The sequence below is a fragment of the Sarcophilus harrisii genome, chromosome 3 (assembly GCF_902635505.1).
Source record: "Sarcophilus harrisii chromosome 3, mSarHar1.11, whole genome shotgun sequence".
In the NCBI taxonomy this organism is placed as follows: Eukaryota; Metazoa; Chordata; class Mammalia; order Dasyuromorphia; family Dasyuridae; genus Sarcophilus; species Sarcophilus harrisii.
The window spans coordinates 288313549-288326200 of record NC_045428.1 but is presented as its reverse complement, the minus strand read 5'-3'; the positions used below and the strand labels follow the sequence as shown (position 1 = coordinate 288326200).

Genomic DNA, 12652 nt, shown 5'->3' with positions numbered 1-12652 from the left:
TATTAACTATATGCCCAGTGCTTTATACTTATTATCTCATTTGATTTTCACAACAATACAGAGAGATAATTGCTATTTTATCCTCATTTTACAGATGAGGAAACTGAGGTAGAGGTTAAGTGACTTGCTCAGGATCACACAGCTAGTAAATATCTGAGGTTATATTTGAACCTTGATCCAGTTCCAGCACTCAGCTCGCTGTGTCACTTAGCTGATGTTAATGCCTTTATATTAATTCAGAATCCTCGCTTAGGGATATCTTATAATGGTGTATTTATTTTAAATCCCAGAAGTATGTGATGTATCATATTATTTGAGAATAATAACATTGCCTTTGTTGGGGATTTTACATAGAAATAATAAGCAGACAAAATGGTACTAGATAATAGTCTCTCTCTGCTTAATTCTGGTTGCTAATACTTATTTTCTGCTTTTTCTTCCCCTGCTTTCAGTGTTTTGATTACTGAGTAAATTAAAATGACAACAGCCTCAGGAAAAAAATCAGATGTAAATTCACTTCTTTTCTCCACAAAGTAAATTTTTGATGGAGCCATATAGCACTAGGGAAACTCCAGCATCATATTGCCATAATCGCTTCATAAATAGTAATAATACACCCCAGCTTACACAGTCAATAGACTATCAAAAGGTTGGCACATTTTATCATTTAATATTGAAGTATATTTAATATTACTGCAAGAGTTTATTGTTTAAAGAAATCATAGTGTAATGGATAGAATACTGATTCTGGAGTCAGACTGGTATATGTTCAAATCTCACTTTATGACTGTAATAATTGAATGATGTTTCTGAGCCTTAAATTCCTTATTTGCATAAGGAGGATAATAATATTGCATGCCTTATATAGCAATTTTTGGGGACTTTGACATGCCTTCTTATTTGAGAATTCCATCAAACTGGATTTGGAAGCAACCATCTTGGAATTCCAATCAATCAATCAGCATTTATTTATCAAGCCCCTAATAAGTTCCAGGCCCTCTTATAAGTGCTGGTTACCAGAAAATACTTCCAGATCTCTTGGCAACAACAATAATAGCTAAAATTTATATAATTTTTACTATTCCGGCTAGGCACTATGCTAAGTACTTTATAATCATTTCATTTGAGTCTCAAAACATCTTTGGAGACAGGTGCCATTTCCCCTATTAAGCAGCCACCTGAGCTGGACTCTGAAGGAAGTTTTGAGATAAGGAAGCATCCCCAGTGAGTCAACTGAACCATCAGTGCTGTTTACATCCCTTTTCTCCCATATGTAAAGTGCTTCAAAAACCTTTAAAGCACTAGATAAATAATAGCTATTACTATTTTTGTCAGCAAGTGATCATATCTTAATTTACCTTAAATTTGGATTTTCATGCATCAGTTTTGCTAAAAGTGATAAAACTTAAACATTAAAGTGCTTATATACATGTGAAATGGTATTATTATTGTTTCTGTTACTAATTATAACCCAGTATGGTGTGCCTGGTAAAAAAGGTGGTAAGGAAGTTAGGAAGTGCTTCACTTTTCCTTTTCATATATGTATATATGAAATATATAGGATATATATGAAACATGACATACACACACTCTCTCTCTCTCTCTCTCTCTCTCTCTCTCTCTCTCTCTCTCTCTCTCTCTCTCTCTGGCTTTGTGATCCTGAGCAGGTCACTTAATATCTCAGTTCCTCAGCCAGCTCTCTAAGTCTATAAATTGCAAAAGAGATGCTGATCTGTATTGGGAAAGGGAGTTTCCACATCTGATAGCTCTATTTGCCAATAAAATCACGTCTGACCCCAAATTATTATTATTAATTTTAGTAATTACTTTTAACAAAGATCTTAAAGCTGCCTTTACCCCAGGGGTCTTCCCTCCTCCATCAAACAACCCCCTGTAGCTTCTACCACCTCTGCCTAATAGGCATAAGAAAATTACATGGAAACTTTTGCTTGATGCTGGTTTCTGGCCACTGATTGAAATGCCTAGACAGTAAATGAAAAAAAAAAAAAAACATGACTGTCAGTACTCAAAGTTCATCTAAATAAATTGATTAAATAATTCTAAAATTCTAAAATGGTGAATATTTTCTCTGTGTAGTTTCTATAATAGCAGTTGGCATCAGCAAGAACGAGGATTAAAGAGATATTTTGGAAGCAGAGTCTGGGTTGTTCCCCCCTTTTTTCCTGCCTCAGAAGTTGTAAGGATTCCAGGATAAGTATAGCTTATCTGGGCAAACAGGGCAAATTCCCTCATTTGCTGTAGCAACAGATGGTTCCTCTTGGCTATACAGAAATGTGTTTGTAGGCCTTTGATCTTTAGTCTTCTTAAGAAACCAGCCTGCCTTAAATAGTTTTTAATAAACAACTCATTGTACAAATTATAGAGTGTTTACAAACCACTTTACAAACTTTTAAGATTGATGGATTTATGTATGATAGTCACACTTTCCCCAGAGCCTCTGTTTATTGAGGGAATTAGTTTGCTAATATGTGCTTATCCCAGTACTCTTTATGGAGGGTATCTACTCTAGAATAAGTTCTTAATATGTTAACTGTCTGGGTCTGGATAAATTGCTTCTTTGCTGTTTTTCATGTGTATCCACAAGGATTATAATCCTTTGTCATCATGTCTTTGACTGTTTTATCATTTACCTTCTTTGTATTCCATCAGCACAACACACAGCTTTCTTTTTGGAGCCCTTGCTGAATTACTTGACAATGCAAGGTAAGACATGCCTCTACACTTAAGTTTGTTGAGGGAAGTTTATGACATAAATCTAACAATGATGGATTGAAAGATGATAATGACATGATTATTTCTCCTAGGTTTTGCCCTCTTCAGTCCATCTTCCAACTGTTGGGTCTTAAAGGAGACCACAAAAAGTTTGGGGTTCCAGAGGGTGTCAAAAGAATTTGCAGGCTTAAACCCATCTCCAAATCTCCAAGTCAAGGGATAAAGTTTATTATAATTGTAACATCCATTAAAGTGGATCAAGTTCTAAAAAAAAAAAAAAAATTAGCAAAGAAACAGGAGCTAGAAGATAACTTTATAGAAAAAGAGATCAGGTGCTTCATGTCACTGATAGGCTAATTTTATGGCTTAGAGGTAGAATTGAGAACTGGTCCTATAAATACCCCATTATCAAATTCTATGGCACTGATTGTCTCAGAAACTTTGTTATTACTGACCACCAGATTATTATGTAACAGCCAGTATTGTTTGTGGAACTATAGTACCATCTTTCTTCTTCCCTCCCTTCCTCCCCTCCTTCCTTCCTTCCTCCCTTCCTTCCTTCCTTCCTCCCTCTTTCCCTTCCTCCCTTCCTTCTTTTTCCCTCCTTCCTCTCTTCTGGTCTTCCTTTCCTTCCTGTCACCCTTCCTTTCCTGCTTTCATTTAAACATGCACATGTGTATACCTATATAAATTATGTATCTTTGTGTACATATACTATTTGAATCCAGCTTCTGATAATTATTAGCTGTTTGACCCTGGATAGATCACTTAATCTTTCTCTACCTTAATTTCTTTGATTGTAAAATATTGAACATAATAGCACCTATCTCACGATTAGGGAGAATACCTCTAGAGTACTTTTGTAAACCAAAAAAAGCTATATAATATAAAAAGTCTATATAAAATAATAAAACATTCCATTTAATAATTGAAATTATATTTAATAATAAAATTATGATTTCATATTCCTTTTTGTGTTGTTTTTTGAAGTAAGATGTAAGCTCTGGGAGGGCAAGTCTCTTTAGTTTTTTTACTCTGTATCTCCAGATCTTAACAAAGTGTGTGGTACATAGCAGGTTTTTTAATGAATGCTTAAGGAATGAAATTAAATTGAATTGAGGAAGCAACTGAGCAGAGAATACCCTTTTTGTATATCACCAAGGTGAATTAGCTTTCTCTTTTTTGGTCTATAATCAAGAGTAGCAGACATTTATTAGGTTGTCTCTACAGTGATATACATTCCAGAAATCATTATTAAGTATTTTCTGCAGGCCGATACTAAGGAACAGAGTGAAAACACATCTCTGGATTGATTCACAGAATTCTCTATCTTTTGTTAATGATAAAACTCAAGTGTGATAGTTGCCCATGAAATATTGACAGATCCAAAGGAAACCCTGGAGCATATTGACCTCTAGGGCTCTGGGAGAGTGAGACTAATGACTGTGCAATTCTGCTTCACTTAAATCCATTTAAGTGCAAGTCAAGAGATGGGTGCTGAGAAACCTGGGAAGATTTTTATGAACTGATGCAGAATAAAATGAATAAGAATAACTTTTACAATAACATTGTAAAAACCTTAAGATCAATGCAGTGATCAGCTAGGATTCTAGAATACTGACAATAATCATTGCTACCTTCTTCTGACACAGAAGTGATTGATTCAAAATGCAGAATGATGCAGACCTTTTTGTAGATGGTTAATGTAGGAATTCATTTTTCTTATGCACATAATTTACAACAGTTTTGCTTTTCCTATTTTCCTTTAAATTATTGGTGGGGTTTGGGAGGGAAAGAAAATAAATACTTGTTTAACTAATTTTTTTTAAATAAAGGAAGAATCTAACTTTAAAAATGGTTTGCAATTTAGTAACTTTCTCTTAGAGAAGAAATTCATTCAGGGTCACACTTTTGCTCTCTTAAAGGCAAGACTTGAACTCAGGACTTACTGACATCAAGAGCCATCCTTTTACACATTTGCACACTTGCCTTTCCACAAAGTTAGAACATAAAAATAGAATTTGTTTAAGTGCGTAGAAGAGGTACAAAGAAGATGTATGCATATGTTCAGAGAAGGGAAAGGTCACTTTTGACTAGTGATGTTACAAGAGATACTTTTATAAAGAGGCATTTGAGATTGTCTTTAGAGTTTTGGTGAACAGAGATTGTAGGGAGGACATTCATTCATTCAATAAGTATTTGTTAAAAGCCCATCAGGTACAAGGTTTGACCTCAGTGTATGGTGGGAATAAAAATACAAAAGAGAGATTAGTACCTGCCCACAAAGCTTACATTCACCTGTGGAAATGTTAACTTTTATATAACCAAGGAGGAATGAAATAATGTGAAGAGAGTACTAACTATTAAGGGGTATCAGAAAAAGCTTTTCAGGCACAAATAGCAGGATGGACCAAATCAGAAGAATTTAGAACAGATGTAGTCTGTTCAGAGTATAACAGGTACTTCTCTTTGAGGCTTAGGGCATGGGAAAGAGAATGATATAATAATAATAACAATAATAACAGTATTTAACATTTACATAAAACTTACCATGTACTAGGCTCTATGCTAAGTGCTTTACAAATATATACTAATTAAATCTTCAAAACAATCCTGTGAAGTTGGTGGAATTGAGGCAAACAAAGATCGACTTGACTAGGGTCAAACAGCTAGTAAGTAGCAGAGGCTGGATTTGAACTCAGATCTTTCTGACTCTAAGCCTAGCACTCTTTTCTACTCTGCCATCTAGTTACATGTATGTATATGTGTGTTTATGTATATATGTATATGTATTTATGTGTGTCAATACTCAATATTTATGTATGTAAAATGCAGCTATATAATCATGCATAAAGGGAAAAAGGAGTGGGGAGATGGAAATAAGAATCAGAATACAGAACAAAAATAATTTTATTCTATTACTGCATTTGCATACCCAGTACATAGCATAATACCTGACACATAAGGATGTAACAAATGCTAATGGGCTCCCTTAACTGAGACACATATAACCTTTGTCCTAGGAATAAACTGGAAAATTAAATTTCAGGAGTTAAAGGAAAGCATAACAGAAAGGCAAGGTCAATGTCTCTCTAACTTGAGGCCCCAGCAACTCATCCTAAAAATGCTAGCGGGTCTCTAGAGGAGTACCTTATTACAAAGTACTTATTACTGGACATGGTAGCACATGTCTCTGATACCTCTTACTGGGAAGACTGAGGTTGATAGATTACTTGAGTTTGGGAAGTCCGAGCTGTGATGGACTAGAATGAGTGTGTGTACTGTACTGTCTGGTCCCAGTTTGGTGAGCTTTGGGGCAGGCAGAAAGCAGGTCAAGCTTCTGGCTATCAGCAGTAGGATCCCTACACTTTTAGCATGGGTGAGATGAGTAGATCAATGGGAAACAAACAGAATGCCAAAGGCATTTATATATTTTAGAGCTGAATGGACTACTTGATGCCCTTTTCCTGTGCTTCCTCTCCCACAAAAGCTCTCTCCTATCATTCCTCTTACCCCTGCAAAACTCCATCTATTTATCTGGCATCTTAAATATTGCCAAGTTTTGTCTGATGTGGTAATTTTGCATTATCTATCCAGTAAAGAGTAGTTGAATACTTTCGATGTTTCATTAGATTTTCTTAATTTAGTAGAGCTTAATCTTTCTTCTGCAACAGCAGTTTGTCACTTGTTTCAAAATATTCAGTAGCCGGTTTATTTAAGTTTTCCATCCCTAATCTTTTTATATTTTGTCTCATGATATCAGCAACAGTTTTTAAACAGATTTCAGTGCTCTTCCACATAAGGTTGAAGAAATTGTTTGGACTAAAGCCAAGAATTCTATTCCCTTTTTAAAGGATTCTGGTAAAACTTCATTGTTTTAAGGTCTTGAGTACTGAAGTGAGAATAACAACTGACTGTAACAAGCAGATACCCATAGCTGAGTGTGGTAGCTGAGACCTGTACTGCATTTATAGGGAGTCTGAGACTGGTGGATTTTTTTAAGTCCTGGAGCTCTGAGCAGCCGTGGGCTAAACCATTAAGTATCCAAACTAAGTTTGGCATCGATATGATGATCCCTCAGGAATCAGGGAATACTAGGCTGCATAGTGCCAGACTGGTCCTTAAACAGAGATCCTATGCTAAGTATTGGAATATGCCTGTGAGTGACTACTGATCTGACCTGGGTGAGGTAGGGAGACCAATTTCAAAAATAAAAGGAAAATACTATATTATATATTTAATGAGGAATAATGTAGCCTTCTTATTTAGGTTTCAGCAGCCTTATTTATTAATTCCAGTATAAATCATTCAGTTTCCTCAGATTTCACTCTTGAGATAGATTTTCTAACAGATGATGACAATAACACAACTATTCACAGTCAAATGTATTGAATGCAGAGAAAACAACTAGTTTTCATTTACTTGATATCTCCAATTCTTGGAAGGCATGGAAAACAAATCCATAATTTTCCAAATAAGAATTTGGAGCTTCATTTGGCACCCAAGAATACTTTAAAAATATTATAAAAATTTATCAGAAAAATACATCCACAAATCATGTTATTTTTTTGGCCTTTTCTCTTCCCCTCCCTCCAGCACTTAATCCCGAGTCTGCACATAGTAGATATTGATTAAATGCTTATTAATGATAATGCAAGTGACACATTTATTATTTGCATATAAATTGCAGCTTAGCTTTTTTGTTTGCTTTTATTATTGTTTTTTAATTGCAGAAACCTTAGCATTTTAAAACTATAATTTCTGGATTTTGCCATTCTGGGGTAATAGGAAATCAAAACATCAATATTAATTAAGTTTCTTAGTCTGCAGAACCCAAACACAATTGAAGTACCACTACTGTGAATATTTAGTGAAATCACAAACATTCTTAAGGGGAGAGTTTCTTACTTGAGAGGCTTCCAATCCCTTTGAGGGTACTACCTTATTCTTTAGCTTCAGTGCTCATTTTGTTTGAAAAGGCATGAGCATCACTCTAGGCTGGTCACCTGAGTTATATTATCTTTAGTTTTGTAATTTGTGATTCTGTTCTTTATTTTGGTGGGCTGAATGATTTTAAAAATCGGGAGAGGGGAGAGTTTAGGTTGATTTTTAAGAATTAAAAAGCATTGGAAATCTGTGTCAACTAGAATGTGTGTGTATATGTGTTAAGTGCTTTAAGTATTTCAAATATTAGAAAGATCTCATTTGGAAAATCAGAAATTAAGGAGACTCTTTTGTCTACTCAAGGAGAAATGGAAGAAATCCCCAAAGTTTTTGCCTCGTCCTTTTTTAGATAGCTAGAAAAAGTTTGAATCAGAATAATTCAAACTGTGTTGATTCATTATCATTTCGGTAGAGATACTCTATCCCTTTAAATACTATCCTGGTGCCCTGTCAGCCTAGATCATAAAAAGAAGGGGTCTCAGAATTCATCTGATCCAAGCCAAACCTGAAGAAGAATCCCTCTCTGGCATTGCTGACAAGTGGTGCTGTAGACTCTCCTTGACTTTCACAGCTGGGGAACCACTGTGTCCTAAAGTAGGCCACTTTTGGACAGTACTAATTATTAGGAATAATTTCCTTGTAACAGACATACCTAATTCAGCAACTTCCACACACTTTTGGTATTCATGCCAAGAAAAACATCCAGACCCTCTTCATCATAGTAGTACTAAAGATGATTGATCTCATGGGTTTACTAGTTCTAAATATACTCAGTTCTTTCAGCCATAGTCTCCAGGACTCTCATTATAACTAATTTACCAGCTAGTTTACCTAATTTATCTTAAGACATGCTTCATTTTGTTGATTTCCTCATCAAATATGGCATCCAGAACTCCATATCACACACAAAATGGAGTCTGAGCAGTTCAGAATACATAGTAAGTAGGGACTACTAACTCCTTTTTATGTCTCTCCTAATATAGTAAAAAAAAAAAAAATCATAGTGATTTTTTGGTTGATATATCACACAGCTGACATCCTAAAATCTTCAAACATCTGCAGTTTGAAATGTATTCTTCTCTCCCCTACTCACTATCCTGTAAATCATCTTTACCTACACGCACACATATACCATGTAATGCAGTTAAATAAACACACACACACACACACACACACAGCCTGTATCTCTTCAAAGAGATGCTTTTTCTGTTTTCTTCCCCTGGGTTAAGATTGGTTACTATAATTATCTGGTATTCAATTAGTTTTTTGTTACTTCTTTTTATATTCATTAAAACTCTATCTTATAAAAATGCTTGTTTTACTCCATAAGTTAAAAATAAATTTTAAAAATCCTCAAATATTTTCTACTTGTATTGTTATCCCATTCTGTACCTGTACACTAAAATTTTTTGAATCCAAGAATACAAATTTACATATCACTCTATTTCATCATACCAGATTGACTCTGGTAAATTGAGTCCACGAAAAATATCTGAGCAATCTTGGATCCAATTCACTAAAAAATATAAACTCCTTAAGAGTAAGAATTAATTCATTATTGTCTTTGTATTCCCCGCACCTACCAAAGTGCCAGGTGTATAGTAAATGCCTAATAGATACAATTGATTGTAAGCTTCTTGAGGGCAGGACTGATTTTTGCAGGTTTTTGTAGCTTGGTACAGTGCCTGCCACATAGTAAGTGCTTAATATATGTTTTTTATTGATGAAAATATTGAAGATAGATTCCTTGGCATCTCATAGACATCTATTTTCATTCAACTAGTTCCTTAAATATCTAATATGCTATTTTAAATTATCATTATTATTATTATCTGGCCAATATTTCTATCTTATTTGCAATGGTCCTGTAATAAGAATATGTCAGATGCCTTGAAACCTACTTTTATGATACTAGCAGCATCCTTCTGATCTATCAGCCTAATAACTGTCAAAAAAAGAAAATGAGATGACTTAGCAAGTCATTGTTTACTGTTGTCATTATATTCAAGCACATATTTATATAATTTAAAAATAAAAGGGATGTCAAAATTCCACAATATTTTATCCATTATTCTGTGAGTAATTCTTGATCCCACTTCTCCTCTTCAAGTCCTTTAGTTGAACCAGGCACAAGCACATAACTCTGCTTACTGTTTCCTAAAGTTTGGGAATTTGAAGACTTTTTGACATTTATACTATCCAAGTGAATAGAGGTCTTACCAGGCAAATGAATTAATGGTGAAAAGCTTTTTAGAAATTGTTTCAAGCCATTGAAGAGAATTTCTCTATCTTTTTTATTTTTGGTAACAGGTTATAATTAGTGTACATCAGTAGTTCAATTTGCCTTTTCCCATTTCTTCAGTTTGTATTCTGCCTTTAAAGGAATAATATTTTTATATTGTTTCCAGAGATGCAGGGGCTACAAGACTTGACGTGTTTTCAGGTGAGTAGATTTTATATACAGAATGTATTTTAAGTGATTGTGTGTGTGTGTGTGTGTGTGTGTGTGTGTGTATGTGTGTGTTTTCTTGCATCCATCTTATTCCTTGAAGTTTATATCTTATGATTTTGGTTTGAGTTTTTTTTTTTTTTTTTTTTTTTTTTTTTTTGGTTTGGGTTTTTTATTTTTATTTTTTTTGCTTTTTGTTGTTCAGTTCTTTTGCCAAACATATTGTAGTAGTTTCCATTCCCTTCTCCAGCTCACTTTACAGGTGAGGAAACTGAGGCAAACAGGATTGAATGATTAGTCTAGGGTCACACTGGTAAATGTCTGGGACTGAATTTGAACAGATCTTCTGACTCCAAATCCAGAACTCTTTACACACTGTGCCACCTAGTTGCCCATAAGTAAAAGTGTGTTTTGTATATTTTGGAATGTAGTTTAAGTGTTTGTGACTTCATTGATCCTGATAGGAACCAGGGCAAGATATATGTTCTTTTGGGTGTTCGGTATTTATTAGAAGTACTATTTGGTAAATTATTTTTCCTAAGGTTCTTTAATAGCCTCTGAGTATTCTAGGCCATTGAGCTTACCTACCATAAAAGAACACTTAAAACTCATAGAATATATAAACTTAATTGTTCTACACTATTAAGCAAGCATCTTATTTCTCCCAATGCATCACAATTTAAAATTATATATGTAAATATGCAAATTTGTTTGGTTAAATATAAAATTTAAAACTAAAAACATTATTTTTTAGTTTATCTCATTTTCCGCCAGCAAATATATAATGAATTTGATAAAGCAGAATATTAATTAGTCTATAACCTATAGAATTCATTCCTATAAAGCTAGGTTATTTATGCATATGAAGTAGATGATAAAGTGCTTTGGGCATGAGTAAGCAGATGAGAAAGGTTGTAGAGATAATAAAAAAAAATTTTTTTTTTTTAAAGATTCTATTTAACAGGGACCAAAGGAACTTGTTCTGCTCTATTGGGTCCTAGTCCAGCTGGGTAGCTTAATGTTTACACTGGGTCTGGAGTCAGGAAGACCCCATTTCAAATGTGATCTTGTAATGCCAGAGAAACTGAAGCAGAAGAGAGATTAGAGAGTTTTTAATATTTTATTAATTGGAGAGCATAATTGACTGGACAGGACTCTCATCTCAAATTATCCAGTCAGACAGAGATAAAGATATACTGGGACCAAGGAATCCATGTTGGTCCCAGGACTGGAAGAGACTGTCATCTCAAAGAATCCAGCGTCCGGCATTCAGCCTCCAGCCTCCAGCAATAAATGGGAGAACCCCAACTTCTTAAATACCTTTTCTCTAAACAAAGGAAGGGATAAGAAGCGCAGGAAAACTTCTATCAGAATGGGGGGAGGCCATAAATCCTAAAAAACCCAAAGACAGGATGTCTGAATACACAGAAATAAAGATATCAGTGAAGTATCTTGGAATATTTTAGAGGGATCGTGTAAATTCTTGAGGACAGAAAAGAGTCAAGAGGTCTACTCTCTGGTCCTCAGTCTTAAGGGCCAGAGGGGGAGTTTTACAACTTAGGGGATTGAGACAGAACAGTTAAGGAAACTGAGACAAGGGAAACTAGTGGAGGGAAACTGAGTCAGGACAGTTAAAGAGAACTGTGACATAACAATCTCAATTGCTTAATAGCTGTTTGGTCTTAAAAAGTCAGTTAACATCTGTTTGTCTCAGTTTCTGCAGCTGTAGAATGGAGATAATAATAGCACCTATCTTGTAGGACTGTTGTGAGAATCACCTAAGATAATATTTGAAAAGCATTTAGCACAGTGCCTGGAACATAGTAGGTGCTATATAAATGTTTATTTTATTTCCTTCCCTTTTTTTCTCCTTGCCAGGCACTCTATACACTGAATCATTTAGTTCTTTAAAGCATTATAAATTCTAGCTGTCATTAATAGTAATATTAAGTCATCATTATCATATTAGATTTATACTGTAATCTATTTGTGTCAATTATAAATCTCTCTATTGCCTTTTGAATCACCCAGAAAACTGATTTTTTAGGTTATAATACCCCAATATTTGCAACTATAAAACAGCATTTGAAGAATAGTTCAGTTGAAAATATGATTCTTTGCATTGGGGAACAGTTTTCAAATATTAAAAAAATACTATATGATTTCTAATATGCAATTTGTGTTCTTCCTTTTTAATTCTGGACCTAACTTAAAACCTATTTTCAGTTTCTATCCCAGATATATGTAATGACACTATTTCAATAGACTGGCCATACAAATATTTGCCACATTTTTCATCCATTTGGATTTTACTCTACAATGATCTCTTTTGAATAATCATGACTCTCATACTGGATATCCCATAATGTTCAGGGAAAATGACCACTTTGAGATCTATGGGAACTCCTAATCTATAGGGCATCTCCTGGCCATTTGGATCTACAACACTGACAAAATTCCCATTTTACATCTCCCTTCCCATTAATAGTTAGAGGATTGTTGTACAGAATTATCTCTGTATTTGTA

At 34.4% G+C, this 12652-nt stretch overlaps 1 protein-coding gene across 1 annotated transcript in view; it reads left to right on the top strand.

Annotated features, from left to right (window-relative positions):
- Nucleotides 1-12652, top strand: part of MORC1 (MORC family CW-type zinc finger 1) — a 179785-nt gene that overhangs the window by 10655 nt on the left and 156478 nt on the right. Inside the window, exons 3-4 of the mRNA XM_031961278.1 lie at nt 2661-2724; nt 10086-10120. Coding sequence (XP_031817138.1) covers nt 2661-2724; nt 10086-10120 — 99 coding nt within the window. The remainder of the gene's footprint in view (nt 1-2660; nt 2725-10085; nt 10121-12652) is intronic.